The sequence below is a fragment of the Canis aureus genome, chromosome 35, assembly GCF_053574225.1.
Source record: "Canis aureus isolate CA01 chromosome 35, VMU_Caureus_v.1.0, whole genome shotgun sequence".
In the NCBI taxonomy this organism is placed as follows: Eukaryota; Metazoa; Chordata; class Mammalia; order Carnivora; family Canidae; genus Canis; species Canis aureus.
The window spans coordinates 23,382,060-23,401,146 of NC_135645.1; the positions used below are offsets into that span (position 1 = coordinate 23,382,060).

At 38.1% G+C, this 19,087-nt stretch overlaps 1 protein-coding gene across 2 annotated transcripts in view; it reads left to right on the plus strand.

Annotated features, from left to right (window-relative positions):
- The window catches only part of ZBTB11 (zinc finger and BTB domain containing 11), a 32,872-nt gene that overhangs the window by 11,124 nt on the left and 2,661 nt on the right, over positions 1-19,087 (plus strand). For both annotated transcript variants that reach the window (XM_077884034.1, XM_077884035.1), the window contains exons 4-10: positions 9,413-10,257; positions 10,501-10,680; positions 13,161-13,406; positions 14,731-14,875; positions 15,561-15,678; positions 18,547-18,705; positions 18,822-18,997. In XM_077884034.1, coding sequence (XP_077740160.1) covers positions 9,413-10,257; positions 10,501-10,680; positions 13,161-13,406; positions 14,731-14,875; positions 15,561-15,678; positions 18,547-18,705; positions 18,822-18,997 — 1,869 coding nt within the window. The remainder of the gene's footprint in view (positions 1-9,412; positions 10,258-10,500; positions 10,681-13,160; positions 13,407-14,730; positions 14,876-15,560; positions 15,679-18,546; positions 18,706-18,821; positions 18,998-19,087) is intronic.

Here is a 19,087-nt window from a genome sequence, read left to right on the forward strand (position 1 = left end):
CAGGGCACCTGGATGACTCCGTGGTTGAGTGTCTGCTTTTGGCTCAGTTCGTGATTCTGTGATCCCGTAGTCTCAGGATCAAGTCCCACATCAGGCTCCCCGCAAGGAGCCTGCTTTTCTCTTTGCCTATGTCTCTGCTTCTTTCTCTGTGTCTCTCATGAATAAATAAATGAAATCTTTAAGAATGTGTGTGTGTGTGTGTGTGTGTGTAATGTAAGCCAATAGGCAAAGCAGACAACTTTTATTTGGTTTAAATATTAGGTAAAGAATATGAAATAATGTACAATCTAGAGAGATAAAATGTATATTTTTTAATTACCTAGTTAATGTAGTTGAATTATCAGTGTTTTCCTTTATTTATGTTTGTAAAAAAATTTTCTGTACTAAGTCATAAAGACAGGTTCATGGATTGTCTTTTTATGATTTTTTTTTTGAAGGTTTTATTTATTTATTTGAGAGAGAAAGTGAGAGCACAAGCAGAGAGAGAAGGAGACTCCCTGCAGAGCAGGGAGCACAACTCGGGGCTCCATCTCAGGACTCGTGGGTCATGACCTGAGCTGAAGGCACACACTTAACAGACTAAGCCACCCAGGCACCCCTGTCTTTTAAATTTTCCAATTTTTCTTTAATATTTAAGTTTTCATCTTAACGAATTTCCACATGTTTGGTACGGATTCTAGTCTTTGCTCTAGTCTATTGGTTGTCTCTCCACACACTATTTTCACTTGGTCTTAGTTACCTTACCTTTCAATTAGTAGGGAAAGTCTCCTACATTTATTATTCAGTTAGGTCTTAGTTTCACAACCCTTTGCTCCATAAAAACTGTAAAAGGAGCTTGTCACCATACACACAAAATAGTGTATTTTGATAGAAATTATGTTGAATTAATAAAGCTTTAGAGATTTATCCATAACAGTCTCAAACATCTTTTGTAGAATTGTTCCAAAATACTTTATATGTTTTAAAACGGTTGTATTTTTTTCTTAAAATTATATAATTTTGGATTTATTTTGGGTGTCTATTTTTACAGTAATCAAATTCCCTTAGTCCTCAGTCATTTATCTATAGGTTCTTTGAAATTTCCATATAAAAGAAATAGATTATCTGCTAATAGTGTTGCTTTTGTTTCTACCTTTCCAGTCCTTGTATTTTGAATTTTTTTTTTCTTGCTTTACGATGCTGTTCAGGACCTCAAAAAAAAAAAAAAAAAAAAACAAACAGCAGTTGACTAGAAAATAGTGATTGAGGGTTCACTTATCTCATTCCCATTTCTAAAGAAAGTGCTTTTTACCTTTAAAAATATATCATTTGGTAAATTTTTTTTTTTTTCATTTGGTAAATGTTTTAAGTAGATAACCCTGTATCCTTTAACATTAAAGATATTCTCTCTAAAATGAGTGCTGGTTCGTAACTCCCTAAGGAGGTTCACAAGTGTTATCTGAAACTAGCCCCCTGTACACAGAGGATAGGTAGAGACAGAAGGAAGGGGCAGGCCACTCCAGATTGAGGGATAGCACGTTTCATAGACAAGGGCTGTCATGAGGATGGTCTCGGGCAGCTGCAAGATGAGTAGATCTCTGTGCCAGAATCTTAAAAGTTTATAAAAGGCTTTAACTCTGTTCAGTCGTGTACCCAGTCCAGATAGCCTCAATAGCATGTTTCTATCTCAAGGATATATTTTTGGGGCTGCTGCTGGGAACAGAGAAGGCAAGTGGAATAAACATTCTAGGAACAGGGGAGACATGGGGGGCCTCCAGTTGTCTGGAACTCAAGGGTCAACTAGACATCAAGTTTTGATGACCTCCTCCAACAATACTGACTTACCACATATTTTTTCTGTATTTATTGAAACTAGCTTTATTTTTACTATTCTACTGCGGGAAATGACAGTAATTTTCTGTTAAGCCAGTTTTTCATTCTTGATATAAATCTAGTTCAGTCATATTATCATCTGTTGTGTAAGTTGCTGTTGAGTTTGCTGATATTGTCTAGCCTGTTTGCATGTAGAGTCAGGAGTACTTTTTTTTTTTTACTGAAATAGTTACTTTGTGATTAGAATTATATGTTTCTTGAATGTTTGGTAGAATGGTGGCTAAAATTGCCTGGGCTTGTAGTGGTGGGGGGTAAGGGATTTTTAACTACTAATCTAGCACATTTAATGATGGCAGAGTTATTCAAGTTTTCTTTTTTATTTTTATTTATTTTTTTTAATTTAATTTTATTTATTTATGATAGTCACACACAGAGAGAGAGAGAGGCAGAGACACAGGCAGAGGGGAAGCAGGCTCCATACACCAGGGGCCCGACGTGGGATTCGATCCCGGGTCTCCAGGATCACGCCCTGGGCCAAAGGCAGGCGCTAAACCGCTGCGCCACCCAGGGATCCCTCTTTCTTTTTTTTTTTTTTTTTTTTTCCCTCTTTCTTTTTTTAAAGATTTATGTATTTGAGAGAGAAAATGTGAGCAAGCACACTCAAGAGTTAGGGAGATAGCAAGGCTCAGTCTCATGACCTGGAGATCGTAACCTGAGCCAAAATCAGGAGTTATTCAAGTTTCCCATTTCATCTAAGTTTTCACGTTTATTGGCATAAAGTTTTTCATACTACTTCAAAATGTTTCCAGACACTGTAGATACATCTCTTATTTTTTGATACTGGTTATATGTGCCTTTTCTCATTTCTTTTAACCTTTTTTCTTAACTGTTAAGCTCTACACCCAGTGTGGGGCCTGAACTCATGACCCCCAGATCAAGAGTCTAAAGACCAAATAACCTAGCTAAGCATCCCCCTTTTTTCTCCTTTTTAAATCTTTTTTTTTTTTTTTTTTTTATACACCACATGTGGTTGAACTCAAGACCCTGAGATCAAGAGTCATATATGTGCTCTATCAGCTGAGCCAGCCAGGTGTTCCTTAAATTTTTCTTACTAGAGGTTTACTCACTTTTTTGTTTTTAAATCTTCCAGATCTGGGGGATCCCTGGGTGGCTCGGCGGTGTAGTGCCTGCCTTTGGCCCAGGGCGCGATCCTGGAGTCTGGGGATTGAGTCCCGCGTCGGGCTCCCGGCATGGAGCCTGCTTGTCCCTCCTCCGGTGTTTCTGACCCTCTCTCTCTCTCTCTCTGTCTATCATAAATAAATAAATCTTTAAAAAAAAAAAAAATCTTCCAGATCTGACCCACTGCCTGTTTTTGTAAATAAAGTTTTATTTACACCCATTCATTTTCATTGTAGCTGCTTTTGAGCTTACAAGGGCAGAATTAAAAAGTTGTTACGTAAACCAGTGACCCACAAAGCCTGACATTTTGCTTATCTGGCACTTTATAGAAACCCTTTGCTTATCACTATGCCAAAACATAATTTTTTTAAAGTTAAAAACCTGACTTTTATGCATATCTAGTCCAAAATTTTTATATAATTGAGGGAACCAGTAAGATGTTAAAACTGTTTCTAACAGAATTTTGAAAGGATTTTTCCAGTCAAAGGAATATTGAAATGAAGTTACTAATAGTTGAACTAGTTGACACCGTACAGCGAACTAAACTATAAGTTTTGGTGTTACCTTTCCTACTTTGATAGAAATAGCTTCTCGGTCTTGTACAGTTCATTTGCATTTTTTGAGATTTATTTAGAACAAACACAAGCAGAGGAAGGGGTGAAGGAAAAGGAAGGAAGAAAGAGAGTCTCAAGCGGAATCTGCACTGAGCACAGACCCCAACACAGAGCTCTATCTCATGACCCTGAGATCATGACCTGAGCCGAAACCAAGAGTTGGACACTCAACATACTGAGCCACCCGGGTACCCTTCATTTGCTTTTTCTATCACTTTTCTGTAAGTTATTTTTGCAGAATTGTAATATAGTCAATAGCAGGTAGTCATCATGCCTGTTCAACACTGTTCCTAACACCTGATAACCTTTTTTTTTTTTTTTTTTTTGCCTCTTACCGAGTTTTGACTGATTTTTTTTTTTTCTTGACACATCATTCAAAGGACACCTGTTGGGTCGCCTCGTGGCTCAGTTGGTTAAGCAGAGGACTCTTGATTTTGGCTCAGGTCATGATCTCTCAGGGTCATGAGATTGAGCCCTACATGAGACTCCACACTCAGCCAGTGGAGAGTCAACTTGTCCCTCTCTGTCCCACTCTGCCCCTCCCCTGCTTGCACGTGCTATTTCTCTAAAGTAAATACAATCTTAAAAAAAAAACAAGTTATTTTTTTTAAAAAGCTATAATTTTCTTTTACTGATTTCTTCTCATTAATCTTCCTTTTACTGTATTTGAGCATTACTTTTTTTTTTACTGTTATTTATTTTTTTTAAGTAAACTCTGTATCCAATGTGGGGTTCAAACTTAAAACAATGAGATCTAGGGATCCCTGGGTGGCGCAGCGGTTTGGCGCCTGCCTTTGGCCCAGGGCGCGATCCTGGAGACCCGGGATCGAATCCCACATCAGGCTCCCGGTGCATGGAGCCTGCTTCTCCCTCTGCCTGTTGTGTCTCTGCCTCTCTCTCTCTCTTGTATGACTATCATAAATAAATTAAAAAAAAAAATGTTTTAAAAAAAAAAAAAAAAAAAAACAATGAGATCTAGAGTCACATGCTCTACTGTCTAAACCAGACAGGGGCCCCTGTTACTGTCATTTTTTGACTATTAAGTACAATGCTTTTAATTTGTTAACTTTCCAGCTTCCTGGTTTGAGCATTCAAGGCTATAAGTTTCCCTTAAATAGTGCTGATTTATTGCTTTTAACCCCACATGTGGTCTATTTTTATAAGTTTCATCTTGCTTGAATAGAATATGAGTGTTTTTGTCAGGAGCAATGTTCAATATATTATAGCTTGCTAATTCTTTACTGATTTTTTCGTGTGCTTAATCTTTTGGTTACTGACAGAGGTACTTTAGAATATTAACTAGTGTGATTCATTTGTCTATTATTGAGTTTCTTCAGGGTTTCTTTTTTCTGCATCTTGTAGCCATGTTATTAGATGCATATAATTTTAGACTTACTGATTTATGACAAAATACCCTTTTATCCTTAGATTATGACCTTCTGTGTTTATTAATGCTTTTTACCTTTGAAATCTATGTTGGCTGCTTACGTAAATAATTTTTAGACATGTAAACAATATTTTCATTACTATTTGCCTAGCATATCTTTTTCCATCTTTTTATTTTCAACCTTTTTGTTTCTTTATTTTTACGTTTCTCTTTAAACATCTTATTTCTGGATTTTGTTTGTAATCCAGCAGGGGTATCTTTGACTTCTAACTGCCTGCATAGAAATTGTTGAACTTCCTGAACCCAGCAATTGAGATTGTTGTCCTTAATCAGTTGAAGAAAAGTGTTAGCCGATATGCCTTTAAAAATTGTTTCTGCCTCGTCTTCTCTCTTCTGCCTTTCTGAAATTCCAGTTAGATAAACATTCTCACTTTATATTCTGTGACCCTTAATATCTCTTTTGTATTTTATGTAGATTATTTTGGAAAATTTTAGTTTACATACTCTTTGGGTGTTTAATTTGCTGTTAAATTCACTTAACTGAGTTTTTCATTCCAATTTCTTTTCCATTTTTTAATTTTGTTTTATTTAAGTAAGCTCTGTGCCCAACATGGGGTTTGAACTCAAAAATGTGAGATCAGGAGTTGCATGCCAACTGAGCCAGCCAGGCACCCATCTTTTCCATTTTTAAAGGTTCTATACACTTCTTTTTCAATTGTCACTTTTAGGGGACTACTTTTTATGACCTTTGCTCTTTACTGGTGATAAGCCACTCTTGACTTGACTTTCTATATCTGATCATGGCAATACTTAAAGTCTGCTGGCTTTGATTCATGCTGATTGTTTCCACTAGCTCTTGTTCATGGTGCCGTGTGTGTGTGTGTGTGTGTTTCTATCCATAATGAATTCTTACTCTTTTTTCTTTTTTTAAGATTTTTTTTATTCATGAGAGACACAGAAGGAGAGAGGCAGAGACTTAGGCAGAGGGAGCCCAATGTGGGACTTGATCCCAGGACTCCAGGATCACGCTCTGAGCCGAAGGCAGTCGCTCAACTGCTGAGCCACCCAGGCGTCCCTGAATTCATATTCCTTAGAACTATGTGGGAAATCTTTTTTTAAGATTTTATTTATTTTATTTATTTATTTATTTATTTTATGATAGGCACACAGTGAGAGAGAGAGAGGCAGAGACATAGGCAGAGGGAGAAGCAGGCTCCATGCACTGGGAGCCTGACGTGGGATTCGATCCCGGGTCTCCAGGATCGCGCCCTGGGCCAAAGGCAGGCGCTAAACTGCTGCGCCACCCAGGGATCCCAAGATTTTATTTATTTATGCACTCGAGAGACACACATAGAGGCAGAGACATAGGCAGAGGGAGAAGGAGGCTCCATGCAGGGTGCCCAATGTGGGATCATGCCCTGAGCTGAAGGCAGTTGCTCAGCTGCTGAGCAACCCAGGCCTCCCAAGCCTGGGGATTTTTTGACTACCAAAGTGCTATATGGTTTTTTTTGTTGTTGTTTTGCTTTTTAAGATTTTATTTATTTATTCATGAGAGACGCAGAGAGAGAGGCAGAGACACAGGCAGAGGGAGAAGCAGGCTCCACGCAGGGAGCTTGATATGGGACTTGATCCTGGGACTCCAGGATCATGCCCTGGGCCAAAGGCAAGCACCAAACCGCTGAGTCACCCAGGCGCCCCGAAAGTGCTATATATTCAACAAAAAAATCCCGCCAAATTAAGGCCTGGTTTGTAGTCATGACTAATCAGGAAAGATTTCTAACCTCTTTCATCAGTGCTGAGGTACCAAGTATATTTAAAATAATAGTTAAAATTTTTAATCTTTTTTTTTAAGTGAGTAGATCAAACTAGGTTATCATAGTCTGCCATACTGCTGGATGTGGAAGTCCCTGTCATAATGTTTCTATATGTTGGTTGGTAACTCTCCATGAGTTTCCTGATATAATCTGAAATTGGCCCCTGTACCAAAGAAACAAGTCATTCCAGCTTGAAGGTGGCAGTTTTAACAAGCAAAGGTCACTTCCATACGAGGCTTGTCTTGAGCAGTAGGAAGATGAGTGGATCTCCGCATCTGCCCACCAAATCTTTAAAAGTTTAGAAAGAGGCCTTTACTGTGTCAAGTTACTAACATCAACTGTGTAGGTGTTCTTAGTATCACATCGCTGTCTCAAGGTTATGTCCTTAGAGCAGCCTCTGGAAGCAAGAAAGGCAAATGGAACCCACATTCCAAGAACAGGAAGGGGGGTGGTAAGGAGCCTTTGAGTGCCTCAGTTCAGTTTCACAAGTTAGCTGGAGATCACATAGCTGTTTGATAACATTCCCTAACACCACAACCAACCATTGTTGTCAGGGTTTGTTTTTTCTTTTTTTTGGTGTTTAATTTTGGTAAACTCCCATTATAAAATTTATCCTCTTAATGACTTTTCAATAGTAACTTTGTTCACATTGTTGTGTAGTGGATCTCTGGAACTTTTTTGTCTTGCAAAATTGTCCGTTTTGATGAAAATGTTTTTGCAAAGTATGAATATGTCACTTTTAGGGGACTACTTTTTAGCTTTACGTAAAAAGGCTAGGGGTAAAAACAAAATACCAAAATTCTCTGCCTCTTATCTCTTGGCAGAATTATGAATGATTTTTTTAAATTTTCTTTTGTGTTTTTGTATAGTACAGTAAATATGTGGGCTTTTGAAAAAATTGTTTTAGATATTTAAAGTGTTCCTTGGAGGGATCCCTGGGTGGCGCAGCGGTTTGGCGCCTGCCTTTGGCCCAGGGCGCGATCCTGGAGACCCGGGATCCAATCCCACATCAGGCTCCGGTGCATGGAGCCTGCTTCTCCCTCTGCCTGTGTCTCTGCTTCTCTCTCTCTCTCTCTCTCTCTGTGACTATCATAAATAAATTTAAAAAAAAAAATTTAAAAAATAAAGTGTTCCTTGGAGAACAGTGTTAATTCTTTCATGGGGCATTTTTTCTTATGACTTCAAACTCAGAAGTTAAAAAGGTACTAGGTAGAAGGCCAAAATACATTATTTTGTTTGAGTTTTTTGCATTTTGAAAGAGGTACTTACCTCAAGCTTATTTAACTTGATCTTATAATTTGTAGCCGAATTAATATGGCTTCAGCCTATTTAATTACCAGCTTTCCTAGGATGACTGAATTAGCCGTGTTGATAATGTTGATATGTAGTGCCCTCAGTTTTCAACTGGACTGTTAATATACCTCACAGTTTAAGGCTTCCTTTCTTTTTCTCCATCATTTATCTGCTGATCTAAAAGGAGTATGTTTTATGTGCCTTGAGTCCAAACTGAAAAATATAACAAATGTGAGTTTTTAAAAGGTTGCTTTGTCTCTGTGTTTTGGTAGAAGATCTTCAAGATAAATTATAACATAAGAAAAGCAAGGCACGGGGCAGTGTATATAATATGCTACCTACTGTAAGAAGGGGGAATAAGATTATTTGCTTAACTGCATAAAGAAGCTCTGGAAAGCTGTACAGCTTCTTAATCATACTGGTTGTGGAGATGGAGTTGGACTTAGCACTGTTACATCTTCTGATTTTTGGATCTTATTAATGGCTTTTGAAAGTGATGTATTGTGAACTTAGAAATAACTGCTTTTATTTTCTCACGTAAAATAAGTATGTCATACCTCATGGGATAGTAATTATCTCCTTCCTTAGACCAGGAATAGGTAAACTATAGCCCAAAGGGGCAATCCTCTCTTCCCTCACTTTTAAATAAAGTCCTGTTGGAACATAGCCATGCTCATTTGTGTACATACTATCTTTGGCCACTCTTTTCTTTACAGTGGCAGAGTTGAGTAGTTGAAATACACCTTACAGCCTGCAGTAATTATTATCTGATTCTTGACAGAAAAATTTTGCTAATGCCCCTGTGCTAGATCTTGTCCTTAGATTTTCAGTAGTTTAGCACTTTGTTCACAATCATATTTTTATATGGACTTCTATTATTAAAATATACAGTTATACTTAACAGAAGTGAGGTTAGGGGACAGGTTGGTTGAACCCTGCCTACTCACCTGCCTCCCTCTCTTTTTTTACCCTCCATTCTCCAGCAGCTGTTTCTTGAGGGGAATTTGAGGAACCCCCGGGGTTCTAAGGAGTACAGTTTGAAAATGACTGCCTTACAACAACTCTTTGAGGTAGTAAGTCTGATATTATTTTCTATTTTAGGTATTGAGAGACTCGGCTCATAGAAGTGAGTTAGTCAAGGCTTATTAAGCAACCAGAACACAAAACAAATCCAGAGTGTTTAATTGCAGAATAAATGGTCATGTTTGTTTTTATATTTTATTTTAAATTGTCATAATCATGTAGTTGTTTTTCTAAGGTGTTTTAGTAGTTATTTAACTTTTTTGTACCCTCATTTTATTTGTTCCATGTAGGTTTTTGTAAGGCAAGCTTCCTTCCTTTATTGGAATTTGCCTATACTTCCGTGCTAAGTTTTGACTTCTGTAGCATGGCTGATGTAGCCATCTTGGCTCGTCATCTTTTCATGTCGGAAGTTTTAGAAATCTGTGAAAGTGTACATAAACTAATGGAAGAGAAGCAGTTAACGGTATATAAGAAGGGTGAAGTCCAAACGGTTGCATCTACCCAGGACTTACCAGAGCAGAATGGAGTTACTACACCTCCTGCGGCTAGCAGCGAGGGAACCACAACAACATTATCTACTGAACTTGGGGATTGTGAAATTGTACTACTGGTGAATGGAGAATTGCCAGAAGCTGAGCAGAATGGAGAGCCGGGACAACACCCTGAAGCCCAGGCTTCTTCAGAGACTCCAGCCAGTGTGTCACCTGCAGGCTGTATAACTGGTGCCCATCCTCAAATGGAGTCTGTGGATTTAGCAACAAAAAACAGTGAGACAGAACTAGAAACTTTAGGTAGCGGGGAAGACAGCACAGTTTCTGATACTCACCCCAAACTTTCAGAAGAGAATGTAATCAGTAGCTGTCCAGAAAACAATGATATGGGAAATGGCACATCACCTGAAAATATCTGTGCTGAAGACATTCCAGAGCATATGCAGAACCTTGGCCAGTCTTTGAAAGACCAGGAAAATCTGGTTGCACTGGCAGCAAAGACAGACCTCGGCCCTGATGATGAAACCTACAGAAGCAGGCTTCGGCAGCGTTCTGTTAATGAAGGGGGATACATCCGACTGCACAAAGGAATGGAGAAAAAGCTACAGAAACGGAAAGCCATTCCCAAATCAGCAGTTCAGCAGGTATGATGGAGAGGTGACCTTTGTGATTTTAGTTCAAGTCAAAAGCATTCTATTCATAAACTTAATATCTATCATGAAAATTATTTGAGGAGGAAAGGGCCGTAGGTGCAGGAAAGCAACCTAATGTTTTAAATACCAATATTAACAAAATATTATCAATTTGAAATATTACAACATGATTCGTGGCTTTAAAAATTAAAAGGAATATATTTACTTAGAATGTGCTTTCTGTCCCTTAATTAGGTAGCCCAGAAATTAGTTCAAAGAGGGAAGAAGATGAAACAACCAAAGAGAGATACTAAAGAGAATCCTGAAGAAGCAGCATCCCATAAGTGTGGGGAATGTGGAATGGTTTTTCAGAGACGATATGCTCTTATAATGCACACACTGAAACATGAAAGAGCTAGAGATTACAAATGTCCAGTAAGTAATTGGGAAGCTAATTGAAGATGGTCTAACTCCATGATGACTAGAATCTAGTTTACTGCTTCATTGTTATTCTAGTACTTATATATTCTCTCAGTGTTCTCTGTCTCCCTTATATTGCAATGTTAGAGTCATCTTCTGATTTGTATTATGTCATTTCTTTGACCCCCTCCACCCCCAAAATCCCACAAAAAAACAGTGATGTATCTTTGCTTCTTCCTGATATTATTCTAGTAGGACAAGACTGAAATTATCATTTAAAAAAATGTAAGCTCAGGGGCATCTGGCTATCTCAGTCAGTAGAGCATGTGACTCGTGGTCTCGGGTTTGTGAGTTCAAGACCCACATTGAAGGTAGAGATTACTTAAAAGTAAATAAACTTTCAAAAATTGAAAAATAAAAACTCATAGGGTAAAGAGAATAGGAGGGGAAACCTTAGCAACTACTTTCTGGTCCCTGATAAATAGAGGGAATAACTAATTTAGCAGATTTGAATGGGTTCATTCTTGGGCTTTCAGTGGGGAAAGCTAAGAATCTGTCCAAATTGTATAGTAGAACTACCAAATGCCTCAGGAATTAGTGTTGCCAGCCTCCTTTGAAAGTAGAAGTGAGTCTGGTTGTAAGACAGTTGTTAACCAGTTAAATCACCACCACTCCCTCAGCCAAAGATCCGTCTTCTATTTTCTGGGAGAGAGAAAACCATGACTGCTCTGGGGAACACTGTGTACAGTGAGGGTGAATGTACTATACCCAAAACAAGGAAAAAGTAAAACCTTAGGTATTGAGTGTGGAGACCTTTCAAGTTCTCTTTACCTACTCAAGTCCCAGGATATTAGGAGCCACACCCTCAACCCAAAAGGAAAGAAAGGTTCCTCGCAGATGAGGAATCTGAAGCCCAGTAACAAAGGACCTCGAGAGAGTGCTGACTAAAGCCTGTGGTTAACACCTCCCCACATACCCACCCCACTTATTACAGAAATTCCAGTCCGTTTTTTAACACTCAATTATGAGTCAGTATCAGGAATCATCCATGATAAATTTTTCAAGAAAAAGCAACTTTGAGGGATCTACAAATATAAAAATCTCAGAAAAATTATAAAAAAGTTAGGAAATGAGAGTAAAGAAATCTAGAGAATTGGTGTATGATTTCTGATATGCAAATAACACCAAACAGAACATGGAGAGAAGGAAATCATTGGTGCATTAAGGAAAGAATATCAGAATTTAAATTTCCTTGTGAAAAAAGGCACATTAAATACCCAGAACCGTGGATGAAGGTAGATGTATATCAAGATAAATTATGAAATCTTCAGGGGACAAAGAAAAAATCTTACAAATAATGATAGAGGGGGAAAAAAAAGGTAGACTCGTAGAAAAGATAAAGGTCAGATTGGCTTCAGGCTTTTCAGCAGCAACAATGGAAACTAGAAGACAAAGGCACAGTGTCTTTAAAATTCTAAAGGGAAATTTTTCCACCTTAAAATCTGTAGCCAAACTATCAGTTATTTGTGATGGTAGATAAGAACATTTTTAGACATGCAAGATCTCAAAAGTTTTACCTCCCAAACTCCCTTTCTCAGGAAGCTTATTGGCAGAGGTGTTCCAATAAATGAGCAAGACCTGGGAAACCGGGAAACATGGGGGCCAATTCTGCAGAGTCCAAGCATAGGAAACAACCAGTCCAGGTTGGAACAGGACAGAATGCTTGACAGAGATCTCTTTCTTAAGGTGATGTCTTTCAATCTGCTCTCAGTAGACAATTGAGGGAAGGGTTTGGTGATGAATTAGCAGTAAATACAAAGAGAAATAAGTAAAACAGAGAAAGGGAGAATCGTAGTGTACTATGTGGCCCAGCTGTAATAATAACTACATCATGGAAAAAATGTGAACACGGAAATTAGTCAAAACAACGACATAGCTATATTGAGAAAGTAAGGTGATGAGAAGGGTCTGCGTATGTGTAGGGAGTGAAGGGGTGAAGGGAGAGAGCCCCCATCCATTATTCATTCATGTTAGAGTTACCAAGATAAGCATCATGAGAGAGTGAAAAAATACATATAAATAGTAGACCAAAAGAAGAATTTTAGGGACCATCACAGTTCTATCTTTCTACGTTCTCTAACCCCTAGTTTTACTCGAACTAACAACTGCTACTCATATAATGATAGCGTTCTTCTGTCTCTGTGTCCTCCTATTCCTTCTAGACAGACCTAGTTTCCTCATTGTGATGCCTTTTTTTATTGCTTCGCTTACTCCCTCTATGGTTAGATTATGAACCTCTCCAGAGTAGGGGCTGGGTCTTAACACCTCTTGTCCTTATATTTGATTCCTAGCATATTGTCTTTTATATAGTATACTATATGCTATTTTATTGATTTATATGCTTGTAACAAAATGGGAAACTGAAATAAGAGTCAAGTTTCACTTAACATTTGTTAGAGAATTACACTTAGAATTTTATTTACTTTTTTTTGTAGTTGTGTAAAAAACAGTTTCAGTACAGTGCCTCCTTGCGAGCACATCTTATTCGGCATACCAGAAAAGATGCACCCACTTCATCCTCTTCCAATTCTGCATCTAATGAGACATCAGGAACGTCGTCTGAGAAGGGGAGAACCAAAAGAGAATTTATATGTTCCATATGTGGAAGGACATTACCTAAATTATATTCTCTTCGAATACACATGTTAAAGCATACAGGTGTAAAGCCACATGCATGTCAGGTAAAGCCATGAAGTTTATTTTATTATATAAAGAAGATTTGAACTTAACTAGTTATGAGACTGGTTGATCTGGAGTCACCCTCACTTCTGTAAAACGTCACAGAATTCTAGGACTTTCTCAGTTTGTTGCTTGGATTAAGGGTGATTCCCAATTGTGTTCTTTATTTTGCTCCTTAATTTGTTGTGATTTGAAATGAATGTATTAGGATGGTCATGAAACTTACTAGGATTCAGAGGATATACTGGGTGAGAATAACCAGTTCATTATTCCATTCATCCCTTTAACCTTCAGCAGGACCAGTCTGGACTGAAAAGGAACCCAAGGCTTAAACAAATCTCCTTAGCAAAAATCCTTCTAAGCTGTGTGTTGTCTAGAGCTGAGGACTGAGACTATCTAAATGCCTAAATAAAACTTCTAGGTAAAGAATCTTGTGATTAACCAGCTCAGAGCTATTTGGAACAGTGAAAATTCTCTAGTAGCCCCTGTAGCCTTGCATATAAGCATGACCCCATTTTTTTCCCTAATGAGACTTTTAATGATTCTCTCCCTACACACACTTTTTTCTTTCTTTCTTTCTTTTTTTTTTTTTAGCTTTTTATTATAACAGAATAGAGTTGACCCTCATGTACCAGCATCAGTAACTAATCAACACATGGTCAACTGTGTTTTATGCATAACTGTCACTCACTGTCCTACTCCCTCATCCCCTCATGTCTTTTGAAGCCAAGTCCTAAGCATCATTTTATTCATAAATTTTAAAGATAGGCATTAACTGGGCATCTGGTCTTCTAGTGTAGCACTACTCAAAATCTGTGGTCCATGGAAGGTATGTACAGAAATTGAGAGTAGACATCGAGACACTGTCAGGGCAATTGACATCGTGATATTTTTATCATATTCAACAAAAAAATGGATTGAGGAAAGGAAAAATAAAACCCTAGTTCTTCATCACAGAGAGTTTGAGAAACACTGTTCTAGTTGATGTAGCAAGAAATTAGCATATTTTCTTGATAAAGCTCCTGTGTCTCTTTTAATATAGGTATACTGTTTACTAGTCTGACAAGGACAGTGTGAGGGTCTTTTGTACTGCTTTGAGCTCCAGTGATCACCTGGATGTAAGAAAAGTAGCAATATTTGTTAAGTACTGAGTCAGAAGATGATCAACCAGCTAATACCCTTGACACTTGTTTCAACTTTCAGTTTGTCATTTTGTTTGTAATTCTTTTTCTTTAAAATGGCATACACTTTCTCTGTCCTCATCCTTCAGCAGCAGCCCTGATTTCTCTTTTTCTATTTTACTGGTTTAAACACCTGTGCTCTTAGGTCTGTGGAAAGACTTTCATCTATAAGCATGGTCTAAAATTACACCAGAGTCTCCATCAGTCACAAAAGCAGTTCCAGTGTGAACTATGTGTTAAGTCATTTGTTACCAAACGGAGTCTTCAAGAACATATGAGTATTCACACAGGTAATGAGAAATTTGTATTGATATAGCTCCACATTATATTATATGCTGTTCTATTGGTTATGCTATAATTACTTTAGAAAACGTATTGATATACTGATGGCTGTATGCGTGCAGTTTTTTATTAATGAAAGTAAGGCTAAAAAGTGTTCTTAAATCTAGTTTTAAGTCTGTCTTAAAGTTGGTGTAAGAATATTCATTGTTTCCCTCAGTGTAGGAAAAAATGTACTGAATATTAAATCGTGCATAATTTAGATCCAGGCACCTAATGAAATAGTCATGCTTTTAAAAAGTTCATTAATACGCAGATGTAACTGCCAGCATGGTATAGGGCTTATCATTTTATTAGAACTTTTAGTCCATATGTAATTATTTTCTAGTGCTTATAGCAGTTAGGTGGAATTTGTTACTCAAGGGTAGATACCGGTTCTAGAACTTGTATTCAACTCTGTACTACTAGAATCTGAGGATTATGCAAGCATGTCACGTTTCTTTGGGTAGTGGTAACTTTGCTAGTGCTGTAGCTGAGAGGAAATAAGAGATTCTGACCTGGTTTGTTCTGAGATGTGGCTGCCAAATGTGATAGCTTCTTTGTCCCCTTGGTAAAGTAAGTTCTGAAGTAGGACATAAAGTATTCTGTTGGAAAACACCTGATTGTTGGATTTGTGATCTTTTTTATCTTTTATAGGTGAGTCCAAGTACCTCTGCTCAGTTTGTGGAAAGTCTTTTCATAGGGGCTCTGGACTCAGCAAGCACCTAAAGAAACACCAGCCAAAGCCTGAAGTTCGAGGCTATCATTGTACTCAGTAAGTATTTCATAAACAAACTGTTAAATTTTCTGTGTTCCTAGTAGGTCTACTTGAAAGTCATTTTCAAAAGAAAATATTTGAGATAACTCTAGTCTCTAGCACTATTGTGTAATTGAAATTTGCTAAGGGAGTGGAACTTAAACACATATATACGTATATCTAATGTGATGGGTACATGAATTAACTAGATAGGAGGAATCTTTTCACAGTGGATACGTTTATCAAACCATTATGTACATTTTAAATATCTTACAGTTTTGTCAGTTATACCTTAATAAAGCTAAAAAAAATACAAGGAAATGTTTGAAGATAATATTGAATTGTTATTTATTCTTTTTGTTATTTATTCTTGATTTGGATCAGTCTTTTTTTCTTCTTTTTGCTTAGGTGTTGATATTTATGGTTTTTTAGTTTTATTTAGAAATCACCATACCACATCACTCACTTAAAATAATTTAAAGATATTTTTCAAATGTAATTACCTGGAGATGGAGACTATAAGAAAGGTTTCCAGTGCAAGCGAGAGATTTTTTGCTAGGCAGTTTGTCTAAGGTGCTGGGCTGTCTGCTAGTTTTTTCCCTTTTCAGACTTTTTCTTTTCCAAAGCCTCTTGAGACCTCTTTTGTTTTTTTTTTTGTTTTGTTTTGTTTTGTTTTTAAGATTTATTTATTTATTCATGAGAGACCAAGATTGAGAGAGAGGCAGGGACACAGGCAGAGAGAGAAGTAGCTCCCTGCAGGGAGCCCAACATGGGACTCAATCCTGGGACTCCAGGATCAGGCCCCTGGGCTGAAGGCAGACGCTCAACCACTGAGCCACCCAGGCATTCCGAGACCTCTTTTATAATTGAGATAAAGCTCAATATAAAATTCATCATTTCACAATGTCTAATCCACTGACTTTTAGTACATTTAATACATTGTGCAATTAGATATCACCATTGTCTAATTCCAGAATGCCTTCAACACTCAGCCAAGCTGTTAACAACTCTATTTTGGTTTTCTCTTCTGTTGGTGCAGAGTCAGCCAGAGATGAGAGCTCAGGGCCTTCTCAGGTCTTTTCTTTTTTTTTTTTTTCCCTCAGGTCTTTTCTAACTATGTTTTGCCCTGGACAAGTGTGTGGATCTCAGTTCCTGGGAATCTGAGAGTTTTCCAAAGCCCCCATTCTATCACCATTTCATTCCCCAGGTTTTTTTCCCAAGCTCTTGGTTTATATATTGTTTGAACCAAACTGTTATTCCTTGCCCAGTGCAGAGGCAAATACATTTGCCTTTAAATGTTTTCAACAGACTTCTCCTTTCCCCCCCCCAAGTCCTCAGCCCTGATAGAGTTGGGTGAACAAAATGGCAGGCTCTTTGAGGGGATCTTTCAGGGAGTCACCAGGTCGGTTAAGAGAGACAATCACAGTTCTTTGAGAAAAGTCCCTTGGGCACTAGGAACCCCTGGTGGGAATGCAGTCTTCATGGCTGCTTCCGAACTGAGGCAGGGAATGGGACCAAGGCAAGTTCAAATGCTACAAAATTCTCTTACCAAGATTTAATGATTTTTTTTTATATTATTATATGTTTGCCTGGTCGCTGTATACTTCTAAGCACTTTCAGAGTTCCGGTAAAATTGATTCTCATAGTTTGGGCCAGTTTTGTGGAGCGGTGGGCTTGTGGGGTTCCTGACTGCCATTTTTGCTGATGTCACTTTAATTGGTCTTATTATATAAAACAAGTATATTTTATTACCAATAGATTTTTAGTTGCAAGTGAGAGAAAACCCAACCTAAACTGGCTTCAATGAAAGGTAAAGTCTAGGAGTCTGAATGGTTTAATGTAAACTAGATTCACATTCATTAGCACTTGGTGTCTCCAAGGCTCTCTGGACAAGGCAGTAGCAATGGTTTCAGCCTCACATCTTCACTCCCGAATCCTCAAGCTGCTTTTTTGGTAATTCCTAGCTAGGTTCTGAGATCCATATCCATTGGATCTGGTTAAGTCCTTTGATTATCCCTAATCAGTAATTACAGCCAAGGGAATGCTGTGCTCTGATTGACTTAGGCCTGAGGCAGTTGCTTCACCCTATGGTCTACAGTGAGGCCTACTCCAAACACATGGACAGAGAACGGGAGAGAGTAAAAAGGGGGATCAGAGGGGGCATAAGGGAGAAACAAAACAAATGTCTTATATAACAGCCTTTGAGAGCTCTGCATGGTTCATTCTAAAATGTTTGTAGTACTAGAAACAAAAAGAAGGGGAAAAAAAGAGGGAGGCAAACCAAGAAACAGACTCTTAACTATAGAACTGAAGGTTGCGGGAGGAGAGGTGCTTCGGGGATGGATCAAATAGGTGATGGGCATTAAGGAGGGCACTTGTTAATGTTGAGCGCTGGGTAGTATATGGAAGTGTTGAGTCACTATATTGTACACCTGAAATTATGTTACTAACTGGAGTTTAAATAAAAACTTTAAAAAATGTTTCCAGTACTTCAGAGCTAAAAGAAGTTAAAACCCTGAAGCCTTATTGCAAGATTGGAATAGTAGGTGAATTCTTGTGTTTTCATTTGGGATCATTTTGTACAGTTCTAGCAACCCAAGTCTTGGAAATCTGTTTTAAAAGAATAATAAAGTGGGATCCCTGGGTGGCACAGCAGTTTGGCGCTGGCCTTTGGCCCAGGGCGCGATCCTGGAGACCCGGGATCGAATCCCACGTCGGGCTCCCGGTGCATGGAGCCTGCTTCTCCCTCTGCCTGTGTCTCTGCCTCTCTCTCTCTCTGTGTGTGTGACTATCATAAATAAATAAAAATTTTTTAAAAAAATAAAAAAATAAAAATAAAAGAATAATAAAGTGATCTGATTGAGTGCTTGAACTTTATTGTTGCAGATGTGAAAAAAGTTTCTTTGAAGCTAGAGATCTTCGTCAGCACATGAACAAACATCTCGGTGTGAAGCCATTCCAGTGCCAATTTTGTGATAAGTGCTATAGCTGGAAGAAAGATTGGTATTCCCATGTGAAGTCTCATTCTGTCACTGAGCCTTACAGGTAGAAAAATTTGAGCAGGATCTGAACTTAATTGAGATGTATGTGTACCTGTATTAATTCTTTTGGATGCTGTTGCTTTGGAAAAAAATAATTTAGGTTTTTCCTCCCTATTATAGGTGTAATATATGTGGCAAAGAATTTTATGAGAAAGCATTGTTCAGAAGACATGTAAAGAAAGCTACCCATGGAAAAAAAGGAAGAGCAAAGCAGAACCTGGAACGGGTGTGTGAACAATGTGGAAGGAAATTCACTCAGCTAAGAGAGTATAGGAGACACATGAACAACCATGAAGGTAACTGTACCTAAATTATGTATATATTGAAATAGAATAAAAAGCCAACCCAGTAGTGGGTGTCCTTTTACCAGCCCTCTTGCCTGTTAC